Here is a 20,824-nt window from a genome sequence, read left to right as displayed (position 1 = left end):
AGTCACACTCCATTACAGTCAGTGGTGTATTCTACATCTCCACCGGTTCATGCTACATGCTTGATCACTAAGGTTAGTTTGTCCTCAGGGACCAGCCCAGAGATCTGCTCCAAAGTCAAATGAGCTAGACAATTCTGGTATGGACACTCACGACAGAAACTTTAGCTATCGTACATGAATTGCCACAGGCTAACTCTGGTCTGGGGAACAGCATCAGATTAGTGATTGAGAAATGAACAGATACAAATTTCACTAGGAACCTGGCACGTGATAGAACCATACACAAGGAGATGTAAATCAGGGAGATATTACACAACCATCTTTAGCATAGATTTGAGAGGAGATGGCCATGCAACTGCACAATAAAGCCTTCCTTGTTTTTGAAAGTGGACATTTGTAGGTTTCCACACCTCTGTCCTGCTGCCTGTGGACTAGGACAGGATCAGGCAGTGCTGGAACAGTACCTCTCTCATAAGAATCTGCGCTCTCTGGATGAAGACGGATGGGCTGGACACGTCAAACCTCTGCTGCAGCCCCTCCAGGTGCATCTGCTCCACCTTCTCATAGCAGCTCTGCATCTTCACTGGATGGAAGGCCAGCATGGAGACCTTCTCCATATGCTGTGGACACAGAGGGAAACTGCATCAGACACCGATAAGACAAGCTATGAAGTCAGAAAAACAACCTAAGTAAGACACTAAGAGCAAGAGGCCAATCAGAAGAGAGAGAGTGGACAAAGAAAGACAGACTGAAAAAGAAACACAAAAATAAGGCAAGACAGAGTCTAAGACACAGGAAAAAAGGCAAGGGTGTGCAGGAGAGAGAGACATAGACTGAGACACAGAAAGAGAAAAATGTAAATCAATAACATCATTATTGTTGTAATTACTATATAATTTACTTCCTCTTTGTTGTAACCCTGCTTTGGCAATAGTGCACATTGTAACATCATGCCAAAAAAGCAGAATCTGGATCTTGGGCCTTTGAATTTTGAAAGACGGAGAGGCCGGAGCGATATTTTAAAAGATTCTGAAAATGCTGGGCAGAGAGGATTATACCAGGACAGAGCAAGAGAAATAAAATGAGACTCAGACTGAGACATAGGCAGACTCAGAAACAGTAACTCTGAAACTCTATCATTCCTCCAACTCTGAAGACTTGGCTGCACACAGAGCTCATTGATCAATCTGCCAAGTCACATGGGCTGCATTTCTGAAGGGCACAGCTTTCGTGAGACTTTCCTTTTAATACTCGGTAAGGTTACCAAATTCCCCAGCAAATGTGAAATGAGGCTTCAGAATCCAAATCTTGCAATATGAAATGAAAAAATATTTTTAAAAAATGAATGTAGCATATGAAATCCTAATTAAATGCTACATGAGAGAGCTATTACATTTTCAAGTCCTCTCAAGAAGGTGGTAGGCCTTAGTCTGCTCAGTCCACTCAGCCAGATGACAGTTGCATGTCCTATGATGACATAATGGTGCCCCATGACATACTTGGGTTGGAGAAAACCTTGTAAAGACGATGCCTTGGGGCCACACCACGCCCCTCCACCTTCCCTCCTCACCTCAGCCAGCTTCTCTCTGCCTCCGTCATTGAGAGCGTTTTTGCTCATGTCCACCAGCTCACGGAAGAAGACGTCCCGGACCTCGGAGAATCCCCGGCTCGTGGGCTCCATCAGGGCCTCCAGAATGGAGCTGATGTAGGGCTGCACGCTGACTTTCAGGAACTGCTCCACCTTGGGCAGGAGCTGAGCTGTGGTGGAGAGAAGGGGAGTGCCGTGAGCAACGAGTGCAGGGCAAGGCAATGCCGCTGTCATTCAAAGCAAACAACCTAATGTAATCTTCATGAAGTTAGTTTCAGTTCTCACAATATTACACTGCATATTTTTTTCAGCACAGTTTCATCCAGAGCAAAGACCATGACTTACATTTTACAAAGTATCCGCTGGTGCAACTGGATAGGCGTGTACAGGTGTAATTCGACTTAAGCAGCTTGCTCAAAGACTTGCACCTTGTCCCACCTAGGCTACAACCTGACAACCCTCTGGTTTCATGTCCATTTCCCTAATCACTGCTCCATACTACCATCAACCACGCCTGTCACGTGAACTTTCCTGTACTCTTCCTAAAACTGCTGCCCTCCATAAACAAACCTCCATCCAGCCTCCCCAGACAGCCTGTATGCCCACACACGTTACTCCCTCACCCCTGGGAGCTAAAGGACAGATTTCTGGGTGTGATGGCAGTGTGTTTACTGCTGCAGTAATGTCGAAATTCGCCCTCCAGTGCCATCTGTGGAATGCCGTTCTTCTGCATTCGTGGCATGAGAGGAAAGCAAAATTAAAAGTAGAGAAAAAAAATATCAGAAGCCCTTGCATAATACCTAAAAATCCTCCACAAGGTGGGATACTCTCGTGAGCACGCGCGCATGGCTGGTTAGCTCAAAAACCACAGCGAATACGAAGACAGAGTCAGACAGGCAGAAGTGAGGACAAAGAAGACAGAAAGGAGCTGTTTGAATCCTGAGCAAGTAATTGAGTTTTCATTTCAGTAAGAGAACCCTCTAGCGCCAAGTGTCCATAGACATTTATCAACAGCAGGAACATTTTTTTTTGGTCTGAGCATTATTCAATTCCTGGCTTGGCTACTTCACAATCAGCCAATTTCCACTCAACTGGAAGGCAGCTCGTCTGCTGAAGTCTACAAAATAACAGCATCAGGTGACTACTGAAGCATTTCTGTTTTTCTTGTTTTTTTAAAGCATAGGAAGACTGAAGAGAGGTGTAGAAAGTGTTAGGCATCCATAAAGTTGGAACTCATAGACAACAGTGCGGCAGATGTGGAGGAGTGACCGAAGGACGCTCAGAGAACCGCGCAGTGAGGGCAGTGCTGATTGGTGGCTCTCAGCTTGAAGGTGGAGCACAGATACTATGAGTCAAGCAGCGTGAGGTGTAGACCTTACCGCGAATCTTGCCCATGACATGCTCTTTGGAGTTGATTATCTGGTCCATGTCCGTACGTAAAGAGGCCTCCAGTTGGGGGCGCCCCGACTCGCAGATCTGCACCATGGCCTCGTAGTGTGCCCGTGTCTGTCCTAGCACCAATCGGTACACTGCATCTGAGATCTGATAGGCCGAGAAAGAGGACACTACATCATTAACCATGGCCTCTCAGTCACCCACTCTAAAACAACGGTGCATGCTGAAATAAAAACATATTCTAAACTAACCTCACAAGTCCAGTTTGAAGCCATACATTTGGAATACCTTTGTAAGATTTTACTGCAAGTCTGCCATGCAGGGCTTTGTGTCATATAGCTGTCTGTACCACACCCAAAGATTTAATGTAGACTGACTTGATACAAAGTCGTGGTCTGTTGTTCTGTGAATGCTTCCAGGCTCTGTGACCTGGCCCGTATACAAACACTAGGTGGCTTAAGGAAGAGTTTTTACAACAAGTAGGTTGAAGGTTCAGTTCCCGTAGGTTGAAGGTTCAGTTCCCAAGTTTGGGCACCACTTCTGGCAAGGCACTTAACTTCAGTGGCTTCAGTAAACAACCAGCAGCATGAATTCATAACACATAAACTATGTAAGCAGCCACTGATAAAGGGGCACCTCTCAGGCAGATGAACACTGCCTAGTAAAAAGCAAACCCACCAGCATCCAGTTCCTCTGCTTCTGCTGCATCTTCCCCTTCAGGCGGGGCCCGATGGTGGTCCTCAGCTCCAGGTGGAGCGTCTCCATCACCAGGTTGGCCAGGATCTACAGGGACGTGGGGAGGGGAAGACAGCAATGAAACGCTCACACTCTCCTCAGGGTACTTCATCAATTGGGTGACAGTCTATGTGTTTCAACGTCATTTGATGATTGGTAATACGGCCAAAGCTGAATTTGACATATTTTGTGTGTGTGCGAGTGGGTGAGCAAGTGAGAGAGTGTGACCTTGAGTGTGTGCCTGTGCCTGTGCTTGTGCGCACGCATGCATGCACGCACACACGAGTGTACACACATGCAGACGCACACGCACACGCACACGCACACGCACACGCACACGCACACACCTCTCCTTTCTACCATATAGCTTCCATTCCCCAGACCACTAGCTTCAGCATTAAGTATTATGGGCTGACTGAGGCGAGCTGGATGCAGTAATATCCACCCCTGCAGAGACCCAGTGCACCTGCAGGACATAAACACTTCCTGATTTACAGCACAGCGCTGCTCTAAACCATATTAAAACACACCATGCCTTCCTTTCCACCCGCCACATGCCTGAATAGCCGTTCAGAGACAAAGCAGCCATTCTGTCCATATTTAAAGTACAACTGCACTTTAAAGTAAGGGCTGAGGAGTAAACAGCAGAGAGAGCGCAGGCTATGTGCGTATTCAAAGTTGAGACTGACAGTGCCTTCTCTTTCAGTCCTCTCAGAATGACTGGCCAAACCAGGGCCAGCTCCTTTCATTCAACCTGTCATTCCTAGGTTCAAACAGAATACACATGCCTCATGCCTTCCTCAGTGCAGCACACTGCAGAGAAGAGAGGACTCAGGGACAGGACTGCAGCACTGTGTGAGAATATAAAATTAGGAGAATGTTCAGGAAAAAGACAGAATGACATTGTCGAGGACCACAATTTCAGGGGAACATGGATCCAACTCCACAACATACCAGGACAGGTCTAGTGTTTTCTTTCTTAGTCCTTACTGACCCCAGAATCTCACCTTTAAGACCATCAATCAATAATCTTGGCCCTTAATTTTGACTACAATGTAAAAGCAAGTGTCCAGTATGCATCATACTCAGCACCATGTACAGTATGGACATGAACTCACCTGTGTCCAAGACAGATAAAAGCAACACATTTAATATTTAATTGTGAATTAATTGAATTAATTGAATTAATTTAATTGAATCTAAATCTGTCTTATGGCTGCCCCCTTGCCCAAGATTTTAGATCCGGCAACAACATGCTTCTAACACCTGCCTCTCTTTGTTACAGACCCCTCTTAGTCTCCACACACAGCGCGTGAGGCCTAGCCCTGAGAAACCGACCCCAAGTCCAAATCAAAATACGAACCAGACGCCCCACGCCCTCCTGCAATAACAGCAGGGTGGCCACACCTTCCGGAGGGGCGTATGCCGGCACGCGGGCGCTCACAGAGGGGTCATTGACCCGCAGGGTGAGGGGACAGGGGACCGCCCGGCCCACACAGCCACCGCTGGGCAGGGCGGGGGCCGCAACACTCAATGGGCCTTTATTCCCTGTTATTGCTGTGTGGGGAAACCGTGGACACTAAGACACGCGCACAGCCCCAACTGCTAACAGCCCTGAGCATATAAACCACAATCTCTCAACAAGAGACAAGCAAACCCATTGAATGTTTGTTTGTTCCACGTATGTGGCCTATTGTACAAAATGGAAGAAAAACACAAACAAGCAGTTTGGGGGGGGGGGGGGGGGGTTAAATGGGTATTGGATATTAGAAAACACTTGGGGGAGTGGGTGGGTGGGAGGATTCAGGTTACCATTGCAAGCACCACTGAAATTATCTAGCAAGACACCTCCATGTAGAGAGGGTCATCCCAAATAATTTAGTCTTCTGGATTCTGAATACAGCATGAGGTGCCTGATTGGTTATTGTCTTGCCAGTTATGCTCGCTATATGAAATGGGTGGGGAAAGGCACTGGCTCAGAAAGGTAATCATATCACTGCTGAGCTAGGCTTTGAGGGCAAACAATTTTGACATAATATTCCAAACTGAAAGTATGATGCGTCTGTACTATGTGTACTATGTACTGTGTGTACTATGTGTCTGTCTGTTGCGTGGGCTAGGGATCCTGAGCGTTACATGGCTGAGGTGTTCTGGGATGCTGGCATCCCCAGGGCACTGGAGAAGAAAGACACAACAAAGTATAAATAAATTATAACGAATATAACCAGAAATAAGTATATTGTACGTCACTGAGAACAATAGAGGAGAGCATGGGAGAAGCAAACTGAACCACGGAATGTGCAAGCATAACATAAACATGGACACAAAAACAACCAGGTATCACAGGATGGTGCCTGGAGCGGTGAATCTTGCCAACAGAAACTGAGGCGGGCCCCACCCATCCTGCACTTAAAAGGGTACATGTGTTGCTGCCTGCATGTTGACAGAAAGCAGAAACACTATGTGCAATGTTCTGGGTGAGCCAAATCCACATGGTGACCTACTGGGGTTTGAAAGGTCTCTAGCGTACAGCTTGTGTTCACTGAAATAGGTGTAACCAGAGAGCCGAATGGTTGAGCGTGGCTGAGGTTGTGTGGGGGCAGGGCTTCGAGGGGTCAGACTCTTCCCCAGTGGGTCCCTCTAGCGAGCAAGAGTCTGGTTAGCTAAGGTGAGAGGTCAGCCGGGGAGCCCAGGACCTGGACTCGATATAGTGCCAGGCAGAACAGTGAGTGTCACATGCAGGCACACCACATGCAAACACGCCCCACACATTGCCCTGGGGCCCACAGCAGAGGAGACAGTTTAACATCTCCTCTACACCAACAATAGGACACAACTGTGTGCATTCTTAACTCACCCACATGAACAGCACAGTGGTTGATGAGAGGCTTGTAACTCGAAGACCACGGGTTCTGCTTGTGCTTCAGCAAAGTACTTTGAAGTTCTTTAAACATCCATCTGTACAGATGCATGATAACTAAAGAACATGCAATGTGCAAGCTGCTGTCGATATGGGCGTCTGCTATGTAAATAAATAATGAGATGAAATATGGTGAGGAAATTTATAGAGGAGTATATGAAAAAATAAAAAACATTATGTCAAGATTCCCAATTGACATAACACTACCTAGCAAATTCTAAGGATATGATCATGTTGCTCTATGCTCTCCATTAGGTAATTCCAAATATATCCACACTATCCTCATCCTCTCCAAAAAGAAAAGGCACACCGTTCATTTCTGCTGACAAAGCATGTTATAGTCCAGCCAAAAGCCTGAGTGCGGCACCTGTCTGATCTGATACCACTTTGTGTATTTGAATACTCACATATAGGAATAAAGACGCATTGTTGTTATCATGCTCCTTCTTCAGTGACTGCTGCTTTGTCTGGCATTTAAAAGACTGGTGTGCCATCAGGGCATGCTTAACAGTGAGCTGTATTCATTGTGTCCTGTGATAGTAGTGCTGAAGGACAGAGATATCACCCAGACAAGAAGCCGTCAAAAGACTGACATGGTTATCAGAGACAGGCAAGGAAGCAAAACACAAGGACCTTTCACTGATACCTGCTGCAATCAACAACCAATGGAATATGTTCCATGGATGGCACTGCACGCTCATGCACATAAAATGTATATATAAGAACACACATGTAAACATGTGCATATATAAGCACATATGTGCACACACACACAAGCAAACACACTGACACATGTGGATACACACGTGGCTACATAGAAATGTGCAAAAAAACACAAGCACCCTCCCCCCCACACACACACACACAACCAAACAGATATAAACTCACTGTCAGCACAATTACATGAATTAAATTTCCATAGGGGTTTTAGGAGTGAGCTACAGCCCATGGGCGGTCACATTTACGTCAAAGAATTTTTTGACAAATGTTGAGCCAAGATCCCACTTTAGCCTATGGTAGAGAACTAGGCAGTCAATTTCTTTTGGCTTGACTTAAGTCATTTAAAAAAGTCTGCATGGAAACTCCATAAAGCATCCAAAAAAATCTAAAAGTACAAAACTACGCAGTTAACAGCACTGGCATTACTGTGGGGATAAGCTAACTTTTGGTTAGCACGCTTTATGTTAGTATAATGCTTGGAAGACTTTAATTCCTAAGGTTCTCAAAGCAGGCCAAAACTAGCATAATTCAGCTTTATAACAGCATTTGGAAATGTGCAAGGCAGTCGCTACCGTTTTAGGCATACCTGAATAATTGTTTCCACTGATGCCCTTAATGTATTCCACCAACTAAGTACAACAGTGAAACACTTTTTCTATCAGTGAATGCACGCAGCAGCGTAGAGTTTAATTGCACAGAAGTTTCTGGGAAAGGCTAAATAAAGCTCTCTGCTAAATTCAGCGCAGCACAACATGCCATTTTTTTCCGCATCTTAAGTACAAAGTAGGAAGATGCAATAATAAATCAAAGCCCTGCATCCTCCGCCATGTCCACCTCCTCTGCTCCGAAGCCAAGCTTCTGCCTTTAACAGGGTGATGAATATGGCTCACATTGTTTCTGTCAGGAGACATTGTTCCCTACATCAACACTGCACTTGAACAAAACAAAACCCCTTCTCTCAGTCACTGCCACAAAGGCACCTCTGGACAAACAGTTGAGAGACAAAAGAGAAAACAGCGGGGGATGGTCAAGGTGGTGCTGTAATGGACATTGTGACAGGACTGCATGTATTGTACAAGCCAGAATAACCAGTCCCTTTTGATCAGGGTGTCATAGAAACATATCTGTGACAGCACACCTGAGTCGGTGTGCAGGCCTTTCTACCTGCCCCACAGAGAAAGACAACACCATGACAGGGGCTCATTCTCTGGGGATTCAGTGGATTCAGCGTCACAGGGGATTCAAGCCCTACAGAAGAAGGAGGACAGTCTTGGGAAAGCAATCTAAAAGTCAGACTGCAGCAGACTTCTACCCTCCCTCATCTTCCAATGGACCAATCACAATCAAGGTTAAGCAGAGTCAACCACATCCGTGTGTGGGCTGGGTTTGGGGGCCAGGTAGCACTCAATGTGGACTTGCATCAAGATACTCAACGGCAAAAGGACCTCATTACTTTAAATTGCCTTTTCTTGCTTTTAAAGCCCCCAGGGTTCATCAGCAAAGGATTCACAATGGGCCTGAATGTCAGAGTGTGCAACTGTCTCTGATGCGGTGTGGAATGTTCCAATGCTAAAACACTGACCTTGGATCAGTTACAGCTCATTCTGACATAGTGGTAACTGTTAGGATTGGGGCTGAGGAAGATGATCCTGGATCATTTATTGGGGGCAGAAAGTACCTGAAGCGCTTCTTGCACTCACCTGTGCGGGCTCGCCACACATCATGTCCCAGGTGCCGTATTGTCCATGTGCCTGTCGGTAGAGCCTCACTGCATCTGTGAAGGCTGGTGTCTGCACTTTGCTATCCTCTGACAGACCTGCAGGGGGCAAGAGAGCAGGGAGTTAATTTAACTGGAATCGACATGAGTGTTTATGTTTATTTTGTAATGCTTATTGCAATGTTTATTTCATTTTCTTATTTTCTGTCATATTTATTATGTATTTTCTTTTAATAAAAATGTCATCATACAGATCAATCATACAGGTCCACTAATAAATAATCCACATTTCTCAGAATTTGTTTGAAGCCTTAGTTTAGAAACAACAGAGACCTTTGTTATTAGGTAGACCAAATTAATTGACTATTACTGAAAATAAGGACAAACTGCAAGAGATGGTCATTAGGTACAGAGATGGGCATTAGGTACAGCCATATTTTGCATTTTTAAATTTTTAGCTCTATTCAAACACTAACGCAAAGCAAAACAGGGCAGTGATCAAAGGTTTTGAATGGCTATATTGCCAAAGTGACCAAAAGATGTAACGAAAAGTGACCGCAGCCTTCAGCTCTGCCCCCTGTATCCTCGCAAATCAGGAAGTGGCATACCACACACTTCATGGCCCCCAAGGTCTGTGGTCACCATGGCTACAGCCTTGGGCACAGACAATGGCACCCGAAGAGGAACCAGAGGCAATAGCTATTTTCAGGAAGTAAGCCCAGCACTGTGAGTTATTTATGCATCAAGAGCACACACCCGTTCAGTGGAATCTCCTAAATTTAGACTGTCATGTGCATGTAGGCTTGAAACCTCATTTATTTACACCTGCTTGTTCTGCATTGCAAGGAAAGAGAAACTCTTTTTTTGCTATTTTTGAACGATGCTCTTGTAAACCATTAATTTGCAATGTTGGTACATGGACTTACATAATTGTCTACATAAAAAAAAACTGTGTGAAGCATGTTTGTGTGGCCGTTCTCCTAATTGTAAGAACAGTGCTATAAATTTATAGGTTTATACATGTCTGCATTAGATTTAAAGCCCATCCATCACTTACCGAACCATGATGTAGAATATTATTATTTCTATGCAACTCCCCAGTACAAGAAGGCCTGGATTCCCCACCACAGGTAGCCTGGATTCAACCAACATTTGTCCTTAAATTTGACTTCAGGCAACCTTCCTAACCAAGCATACCAGGGCAATCTCCTTCCTCTATTGCCTGTATCTAAAGATGGATCTAAAGTTTATAGTAAGCTGTTTCTCTCAACCTACAGGAAGAGGACAGGGGCCACAACTGAAAAGACTGCTAGCATGAGTAAATGTTCTGATGCAAAAGACAAGGGGAACAATGACTTTGGTGTGAAAAGATCTTTAGGATTGGGACTGTGTATGGAAGAGAAACACAGGTACAACTGAAGGCTAGTGGTAATGGGGACCATGTGCTTCTTCTTTTAGTGGGGGGGTTGGTGGGTAGTTGGGGATATGAGTGATTAAGGACCTGACAAAGACAGGAAGTGAGATGGAGATAGAGAGACGCCCCAGTCCTGATGACAGCCAAAGACAGGAAGCTCTCTGACCTGGAGTGGGTGTGTGTGTGTGTGTGTGTGGGTGTGTGTGTGTTATTTGGCTCCCCCACTCATGAGAATGCACAGGACACACATGTCAGCTGAAAAGGGAAAAAAGGTCCCAGGGGCCGAGGACTGGCCCTAGTGAAACAGTGAGAGAAAATAAACCTGTTTTTCTTTCTCCTTCAAACATTATTTCTCACATTGCTCTTTCCCCCTGGGAACTGGGGCACTGTGCTGACCTCTGGCTTGGTTCCACTCACAGAACAAACACTGACAAAGCGCATACACACACCACAGGCTTTTCCAGTGTGCATCTGTTCACAATGCTCATCGCACACACAGAATAATGTCTCTCTCCCCATATGCATGTGAGACATTTAAAAAAAAAAAACTTTCTGCAGCTCTATCCGAAAGATTCCACACGCACGTATGTATAAAACAATGCACGCACAGAATGAACCAACACTGCAGACAGTGTTATATCAGAGAACAGGACGAGATGAGGCGATATATGATGTCTAGAGCAACACGGAACAAGGAGCATGAAATAAACAAAATCAAATGTGTGTGGCATTCACACACATGCTAAACGTTTCCACACATGGAAACGTTTAGCAGCTCAGAGTGGTTCCAGCCCTTACTATTATAAGCGTGTCTCACTTAAGAGCAGTTTAGGCTCCTTTCGACAGCCAGTTCCCAAGACTGCTACCACACAATGCCTCCATGACCTGATCCCAGATCAGCCTGTTCAATGAGCTGCTTCCTTTTAGATGGAACTCTCCGGGGAATGTGCAACCTCAGAGCAGTGTATTCTGACCACGCTGATAGAGCTCTTTCCATCAGCATCCTGATCCACACGCAAATACAGGAACCAGAGCTCAGACCAGCACAGTCAGACAAGAGGAGCGCTGTGTCCAAATTTTGAAATGCAGAGGAAGTTAATGTCCATCTTATCTGTGCACTCATCACAGTCCCACATGCATGACAGCCTGGTGCAAATGGCTGCTAATTCTCCTCAATATACTGATAGAGTGATATTCCGTTTTAATCTTATTTAGACCATCATACCAGAAGTCCCTTTGAGAAAGACTTTGGGCAGTGTTCTAGCATTTAATCTTAATCTAAAAAACTAAGACTGGTTGATTAAGGCAGGCTAGATTACTGGGTGACTGAGTGAAAGCATCACACTCAAGAGAATGACAAGTGTAGCACATGGGATTCAAACGGCCCATGCCTCAGACTATTACTCCATTGGGCTGTGCTAAAATAAACATCTGAGTCAAAGCTTCATGTTACACCTAGGCTGCTGACAAAAGCCTCAGCACTTTCTTCATGAAAATGCCTCTGTGTCACTAGGTCTTTCTGGAGGACAACACTGCATCTCTAGAAGATGGATGGGATACAAAGAAAAAGACAAGCACTAGAGCACTAACTGATGAACAACCGTATGCCTTGGTATTCTGTAACAGCATTTACTTGGTATTCTGTAACAGCATTTACTGAGAGTAATCATCAACCTGGTAAGATACTGTCAAAACCCTGTTGCTGAATATCAGAAAACAGAATATTCCAGTCCCATAAGCCTCTGTTCCAGCCTGAAATACGTGTGGTTAGGACAGCTGGGCCAGCTGTGATCACCATTAGAACCCTGTGGCCTGTGTGATCCAGCAGTGCCTACAATGTCTGCCATAGCTCAGGGACAGAGGGACAGGGCAGTGCACCATAAGCCCTAGAGAATCAGAGCAAGAGCCAGCCTCTGATGACTGTTCACCTGGTTAAGGGATTAGATTGTTTGTTTTTTCTCAGGGTCAGGGCTTTCATTGGCTCAGTCTTGCTGTGATCCACCTAAGACTGCTCTATAGTAGCTTTCAAAGAGGAACTTCTATGTATACCCTAAGAGTAAAATACAGAGGTGTGTGTATGTGTGTGTGAGAGAGAGTGTGTGTGTATTCCCCTCTGAGAGTCATTAACCTCCCACAGAGGAAGAGCTGAGAGGTCTGTTTCTCCTCAGCATGGGAGTGAGGTGGGAGACAGACAGATAAGGACAGATAGAAATAATAGAGAGAAAATGGAGACAGATACTAAAAGGCTAGGCTGGGAAGGTCTGGAACAATCAATTCAAAGAGCTTCCAAACACCTCAGGCCCACAGCGTTTGTGGCAACCAGACAGAACCCCAGGCTGAGTGAACCATGCAGTCATATGCACAAAAGGTTCCACAGCAATAAAGGCCCCTTCCTTGCTCCAGAAAAGACTGCTTTGATCTATGTGGATAAGAAATGCAGTAAGCACTAAAGTCACATCCCTCTAATTGCTCTTGTTTGATAAGAGCCCCCAGAGTATAAAAAACAGCCCCATACATTCAGATCCATCTCAGTGGTCTGCAAACAGAAAGCACAGAGCAGAATGATGTTAAGCACATGGAGATTAAAGGTCTCACTCCCTCCTAGTGTTCTAAGCCTTGAGAGAAATACCACAGCTGGAAAGTCTCATGGTTAGTCTTGTGAGGGCTGCGTGTTGGAACAGGTCTTCAGGAAGCAGAAAAGAGGCTCTGATTAAACGCAGAGAGGGAGACCAAGTTTTACAGGGTGCAGAAACCATCGGTGTTAGTGTACTGCATGAACTGACAAGTCTGACATATTGCAACACATATAAGAGACCTCAGTGTAGCTGGCCGACACAAGTCAGCAAACAGCAATGTAAACGTTGGTGAATAACAAAAATGACCGATGTCTAATTTTATCTCTTTACTTCTTGCGATAACACTCCACAGCACCTGCAACCTGAACAGTATCACTCACCTGCTGAGACATGTGAGCACCTGTTCAAAACATTCGACGGGTGACTTTATTTTGTCACGCTCTTTATTTCAGCGCTTTGTAATATTGTGTGCACCGGTGACATGTCTAAACAGCTCATCCAGTTCAGAGAAACAGCCATGTGGTTCACCCTCCACTGGCAAAGCTTTAATAAGGGAACCACCATACCAATGGGAAAGAGATAGATATTATGGGTTGCTGCTGATGTTATATTTCCACATCTAGTGGTTTGTTAATGAGACCTGTGGTCAACAATAATGGTGTAGTGGACACAGGCTGTGGGAGCTGTTTAGCCATAACAACACCAATGTGTCTGAGCATGTCTGTTCCTGCCATCATTAAAGGCCTTCAAACACACGTTACTCAACATTTTCTTGTCTTAATCTTTGTATTTCCAACAGCTGTTTTCTGCAGTTGTTTTTGAAAATGCTGCAGCAGCATCAATATTCTTATGTTTGCCATACAGGCGTACGTCAGAAACAAAACATTGGTTAACATTAGACGTCATATGAGAGGAATAATCCAGAATGGTTTGTAGCATGTAATTATCTTTGAAAGGACAGGGAATCTGATACCTTAGTTGCCTGCAGCCTTCAACAAAGAGGCACAACAAATTAAACCTAGTATATTAGCTCCTAGCTATTTTTCCAGTTACAGTCACAACATCTCTTATGTTTTTTTGCCATCATTTTTTCAGAGCTCTGAGCCTCAGCTTCACTGGGATGTTTATATGGAGAGTATGTTTACAACTTCCTTCATTTTTTACAAACTTTTGACAAACATTATGGTAGCTCTTCCTTGAGTCAGGCAAGGCCAGCCCATATCTTATGTGAACTGAAAACCATCCTGACACTGGATGACGTCACATCTGTAGCATGACATATTTTTTTGTCAGACTCATTTGAAACACGCATGTCCTTCAGCAGTAAAGCAGTTCTCATTGTTATACAGCACCATTCATCGGAAAGGCATGCTGACTTTCACAACATCACAAACACACACACCCTCGCTTGCATTTCGAGCAATGACAGTGATGCAGAGGAGCAGACGTTGCCAGGCGGAAAACAGTGATATTAATGTTGCTCATTGTTTTGGGCGCATGTAATCATGAGTGACATTTCAATGAAGAACATGCAAATTCAGGCATCCATCACCTTATCTAATCATTACTGTAGTGTATGTGTCTTAGGTGTGTCCATATGTACGTATGTGCCTGTGGGTGTGTGCTTTTGTGCATATGTGTATGTGTGCGCATTTGTGTGTACGTATGTATGTGTGAATGTGTATGTATGCCTGTATGTGTTTAGCCCACTTTGCACCACAGATCCTATGCTCTACAAGAGCAGTTTCCAGATGGTGGGCAGGGACCCCTAGCACATGGAAAAGTAGATTTTATACCAATTAGATCCATTTCCTAGACACCCACACTAATCAAACTAAACACTACACTATCTAGTGTACATACTGCTATAGCATATTAGAAACTGAAGACTCTATGTCTACAATTCCCATATGTTCACAACATTGCACAGTGTAGAACATGAGAACTATAGAGTGCTATTATGAACAAAGTGCTTACACGTTTCTGAATGCTTTACTTTCTCAGAGCGCCAATCTGTCCATTCCTATTGTTCATGACCTTAGCAATACATATCTGAACTTCCAAAAAAGTTTCCTGGTTTCCTGGTTTATTTTCAGTTACATTCACTCCTCCTAGACACACCCTACATATTAATTACGAACAAGCCTAATCTGCTGCTAGATATACTAAAACCTTCTTTTATTCCATATTTGAACATAAGCCACATTTTAGGCGTTGGTCACACGAAGTGAATTCGGCCATTAAGCATGTTGTGGGCCTGGGAGGTCGAGCCCCGCCGCCACATCTCACCGTTGTTGGAGTGTCTGACGCAGTCCTGGAACACGGCATGCCATTTCTTCTGCTCCTTCTCACTCATCACACAGAAATAGTGGTGCCGGGCATAGGGGTGCCACAGGATGATGGTGTAGTGACTAGCACACTTCAGGAATGGGGAGCTGCTCGCTTTGGCCTTTACCCCTGAAAGACACACACGCACACACACACACACACACACACACACACACAGACTCCATTGTAAGCACTGACCTCACATTGGCTCATGTGTTCTCAGGCGTAACTCCAGTATCCTGACCTCACTGCAACTGATGCACTGGATGAACAACAATCCTACAGCGTGGATCAGCAAAACTGCCCCTCACATTCCTTACTCAGAGCCGTGTAATGCAACACCGCTGTATGAGTAATCACAGGAGCTCCACACGATACTGCCTGTCTCTCTCCTCTTTTCCCGCTCCAGTTCCAAAATATAAGCCCTCTTTCACAATTCAGTGGTGCTTTACTGACAGGAAAAACTAAAGTAATGCTGCCAAAGCCACTGTGTACAATGTAAAATGTAACCAGCATTAGCCAAGCAAGGACAGCTATGTGGTACAATATTAAATACAGATATATGCAACCACATACAGTACATGTGCCCCTCTGCCTCTCTCCTTCCTTCCCTCCTTCCCTCCTTCTCCTACCTGGTAGACTGCTGTTGAGCAGGTCAAGATACTGGTCCATGGACGTCAGAGCTCTGTACCCAGCACAGTTTATGGTCCCTTTGGGATGTAGGCCCCTTTCATGTGCCTGCCGGGGCAGGGGGGAGGTGGGGAGTTGGGGGCAGACAGGGAGGATAAGTGAGGTTTACAGTGCAGCAACAATGGCACCTATGATTCCGCAAATTCTCAACTCAAAGCAAAGCTTTAAAGCAATCAGCATGCGCCCTTAGGACAGGCACTACCCATACATCACGGCTCACCCCTTCACTGCACTAAGAGTAATGTTCACATACCTCACCAAGGAATTCCTGTTTTGCCATTACAATGAACATGTGGCAGTGTGTGTGGTGTGTGTGTGGTGTGTGTGTGTGTGTGTGTGTGTGTGTGTGCGTGTGTGCATGTGTGTGTGCGCGTATGTGTGTGCGTGCGTGTGTGTGTGCACGCATGACCACCAGCGGGTGTCCGCATGTCGTGTGTTCTTATGACCGGCCAGCTACGAAGACCTAAAGGTGCTTTATTCTCATCAAACAGTTGTGCTCCCTGGTCAAACTCACCAGCTTTTTTTCATAGTAGTGGATTTCGTAGGAGTCTGGCACAAAGAAGAATCGGTTGCGCCACTTCTTGTTGTCCTCCAGGTACTGGAACAGGTTCCCAGAGAAGATGGACTTGTCCTGCAGTGGGGCCTGGATAAGGTGTTGATAGCAGAGCTCTCATTAGCACACAGTCAAGGACATCGGCCACTGTTCCACCCCCAGTGAAGAAGCAAACTAACAGACTGCTGGGTAAAGATCGGGAGAGACGATGCACTACAGCATCAGAGAAGTGCTTTTCTCCACATATTATATTGTCATTTAGAGAACTTCCCATATACATTTTGGTTTCATGCAGGTTGACATTATAAACAGTAAACGTACGACTCAATGCATCTAATTCAAATTTTAGCTAAGCACAAGTAACTTTGTTTTTCGAATAATAAAAAAAAGACTTAGTTGATTCAATTTTTGTCAGGATAAAAGATATCCCCTTTTATATTTAACATGCATTCTTCAGCACCAAAGCAGCTGTACTGTGGGATTTTGTTTTATACTTCATGCAAACATAGTAACAAATAGGAGTCATTGATTTTTGTCTGGATGAAGTACCCATACTTAAATCATCAGCCAACATAAACATGCGGAAAAAAGGAACATTTCAATCATTCCAGCCCCTTCATTTGCCCAGAACATGAGACGAAACAGACACCATCTCTTTTGATGACTTTTAGAAGCGTTAGATGTGGTTACAATTCTTACGCGTGGGCTAGAATGTAAAATTCTTGTGCAGTCTGTAGTCTGCGTACAACAACAGTAGCCCACCGATATTGCTGTTATTGCATAACAACTCTGAGGAACTCATTTCTATCTTTCACTGTCCACCAACTCACTGCCAACACCCCAGCGGTCAGTAGCCCACACCCTTACAATGCGTGGGCTATTGTAGCTGGCATGCCTCAACTGCTGAGAACCATGTGGCACATACTGTCCAGAGAGAGAGCTCAGTCAGGAGAGGTTTCTGGAGACCTCCGATATTATATCAACCTCTGATACCAGGTTGGCAAGGGGAAAAGGGTCTATGTATGTGTATTCTGAGGTATGGACTGGTAGTAAGGTGTGTGTGTGTCTATGTCTTTGTGTGTGTACATACACTGCCCTGTTCTGAGGCACAGTTTTGTGTGTGTGTGTGTGTGTGTGTGTGTGTGTGTGTGTGTGTGTGTGCGTGTCTGTTATACAGATCAGGGACCTCCCTCAGAGAGAGGAGAGAGTGAGCGCAGATCTCGGCTCCATTGACACCCATGTAGATGACACAGCTTTGCCTAATGACGTGGGGGCGGGTAACAGCTACACCACAGTAATAATGAACAGACCTTCAATAATCAAGCCTGTGAATCAAATCAACCCCCCCCCCTCCTCAGACACATTTCCTGTCTTTAATGAGGAACCAGCAGCAAGCCAACTCCTGGACCCTGGATGGAGCCGTTATTTACATAACAACACAAATACATAAAGTTTAACGACAATAACCGCCCTTTTAGCCCATCAAGACTCATCATTTTGAAAAAAGCTTTCCGACTCCCTCAGCCATTTCATCATAGCCTTTGTGCTGTCAAATGAGTAAATGCAGTATGTTTCAAAGTACTGCCACCGATATTCTACACTGTATCCAGATATTCGGCTCCTGCACTCTTGCTATCCATTTTATTTCTTGTGCCAGCTGGTATCAGGACAGGTCCTGGTGCCATTTATGTTGCTATGTTTGCTATGGATGCTATGTTTTAGACCGCACCTCTTCAAGAATGTCTGTAACAAGCCAGAAAATCAGAGCACTTATAGCTTCAACAATGGTAGTGACAGAGCTTTCAATCGGAAGCAGTCAGAGCTAAATATCTAGTCCATACATCAAACATCTGCGGTATTGCATTACTCTGGGGAGGGTGAAAACGTTTATCTTAGAGGATATGAAACTTCTGAATGACGACCCGTCAGTGAAGACGCTTGCCTAAGGGTGAAAGGACTCGAATGTGTGGGGCTTTGTTACTTTGGTATACTTGAGTCAGCAGAAGGAGAATTTCAGTACAAAACAGCCTAAGGGGTCACTGCTCTAAATGGCATCAGCTGATTCTCCCATCGCCACAGTCCAGCAAAGCCTGTGGCTCATGCGTGAAATCTGCTCCATTTTGGCTCCACAAAAAGCTCTGAGGGAACGCTCAAAAACAACACACTGTGGCATCGGGATTGGTCACATTTGCAACATGCACACGCATGATGGTTTCAAAAGGGCAGATGGAAGGGTTCATGGAAAACAAAAAACAAAGAACCAGCAAAAGTGTTTTGTTTGGACGTGCCAAGCAATGAATGAAATGCATTCATAAGGTCAATGTACTTGGCGCGCTGCTGGTGCAACAAAACAAATTATTTCCAGGAGTCCGTTTTAACTAAGAGCTTAAAAATGACAAAATGTACAATAAAAACAGGAAGAGAGTGGGAGCATTCTGAGCAGTGACTGTTGAGCTGGTGGGCAGGTGTGATGGAGGTCATGATGGAGAGACAGTAAAGATGGAGGGATTGAGAGATGACCAGAAGGAGCAAGAACAGGGAAAAGATGAAGAAAGAGAGAGAAAGGGACACATAATGATAAGGAGGAAAAGGAAAGATTGAGAGAAAGATGAATGGCGAGAGATGGATGGAGGGTGAGAGGGAGAAGGACAAAGTGGGACAATAAGGGACAGATGGAGAGAATCAGACAGGGCGCTTACCTTGCGATGTAGGAGCTGGGGCTGGGGTCCCGTGTTGCCCTCGATCTCGAAGCGCACCTTGTTGAAGAGCGCCACCGCGTACTGCTGCTCATACAGGCGGCTGAACTCCTCCATCACCTCCCTCGTCCTGCCTGCAGAGAGAGAGAGGGAACCAATCAGGAACTCAGAGTCCAGTGACATCCCAGAAAACACAGTCTAACAGGGCCTAGAGCTCAACCTTCAGAAGAGCTGATGTCTCTCTGTTAATTGTGAATAGCCCAGTTCCTCTTCCATTTAATCTGAACATTTTTTTCCAGAAGACGCACACTATGAAAATCAGAGATGTATGCATAGGAGTACACTACCACAGGAAAAAACAGGCTCCTGGGCAAGAATGAACCACTGCATGTCCACCAAACGAAAGCAGAGGGTGACACACAGAGCTTAAGGCGATGAACAAGGCAGAGTGTGATTTTGGGTGTCAATTTCTTCCCCATATTCCCTATTGTGACCAATACAGTCATTACAGAAAAAGCCAAAATAAGTACAACTCTATACATATCTCTGTGTCAAGCTAATCAGTAACAATTCTCTTTCTCAGTGAGGGCCACCACAAATGTACCCAAAAGGGAAGTGGGAGCCTCTGGAATCCCCCTCAGGGCCTGGCTTTACAGCGGATGTTGGGGTCCTCCGCAATTATGGCTTGGCTGGATCTGTGGGTAATGGGGCAGAGCGGGCCCCCACTCCCGGCTCTCACTGCACCAGCTCCTGGGGAGAGGAGACTCAGCAGAGAGGCAGACAGACTATGACATCACGGTGCCACTGTGGCACTGGCCCACCATTCCTCATCCTGTGTTTCTCATACACACACCTACGGTGGCCCACAGGCAACAAGAAACCGATACACAAAAGAGACATGCTGATCTGGAAACCATAAAGTGTGTATGTTGTTTTCCTTATATGTGAGCGTGTATGTTTGTGTGTGAGGGAATACTATGACTCATATACTGAAGGAGCTCCACTATCTCTGATCTATGAGCTCTCCAATGCAACTCACATCTGCACAATGTCAAAGGCAGATGAATGCTACAGATACTACACTCAGCAATGCACTAAATTAAACCCAATCCCAGGAGTTTTCCCATGACAGAAGCTTACTGCGATGTAAAACAAGGCACAGGTCCAAGCATGAAATGCAGATCTGGCCTGCTCCTTATTGAATTATTGAACTGTGGACCACAGTGATAGCAGCTGACTGAAATTGTAATTACTTCTCACTGTAAGGGTAACAAAATCATTCACGTAGGCCGCGTGTGAGGTACAGGGAAGTATCTGAGAGGAACAGTTGCAAGACAGTGAAAATGCAAAAAGGGTAGGTTTATTCTTTTGTTAAGCTTCACCGTTTACAGGTAATCCACCAATGAAAAATGGGTAACCCAGCAGAAAAAACAACTTAGCTGTGCTTCCCCTAAAAGTCCTTTTGAAACCCTTTTGGAAGTTTACTGCCAGT

General features: G+C 45.1%; 1 protein-coding gene across 1 annotated transcript in view; it reads right to left on the bottom strand.

The window, feature by feature from the left end:
- niban2a (niban apoptosis regulator 2a) overlaps positions 1 to 20,824 on the bottom strand; it is a 41,473-nt gene that overhangs the window by 4,667 nt on the left and 15,982 nt on the right. The window contains exons 2-10 of the mRNA XM_036529192.1: positions 19,336 to 19,466; positions 16,598 to 16,726; positions 16,026 to 16,131; positions 15,355 to 15,522; positions 9,059 to 9,174; positions 3,662 to 3,766; positions 2,968 to 3,130; positions 1,571 to 1,758; positions 465 to 620 (exon numbers count right to left, since the gene is read on the bottom strand). Coding sequence (XP_036385085.1) covers positions 465 to 620; positions 1,571 to 1,758; positions 2,968 to 3,130; positions 3,662 to 3,766; positions 9,059 to 9,174; positions 15,355 to 15,522; positions 16,026 to 16,131; positions 16,598 to 16,726; positions 19,336 to 19,466 — 1,262 coding nt within the window. The remainder of the gene's footprint in view (positions 1 to 464; positions 621 to 1,570; positions 1,759 to 2,967; positions 3,131 to 3,661; positions 3,767 to 9,058; positions 9,175 to 15,354; positions 15,523 to 16,025; positions 16,132 to 16,597; positions 16,727 to 19,335; positions 19,467 to 20,824) is intronic.

Source organism: Megalops cyprinoides, chromosome 5 (genome assembly GCF_013368585.1).
Source record: "Megalops cyprinoides isolate fMegCyp1 chromosome 5, fMegCyp1.pri, whole genome shotgun sequence".
Classification (NCBI taxonomy): domain Eukaryota; kingdom Metazoa; phylum Chordata; class Actinopteri; order Elopiformes; family Megalopidae; genus Megalops; species Megalops cyprinoides.
Note: the sequence above shows the minus strand (reverse complement) of the source record. Positions and strands in the feature narration are given on the sequence as shown.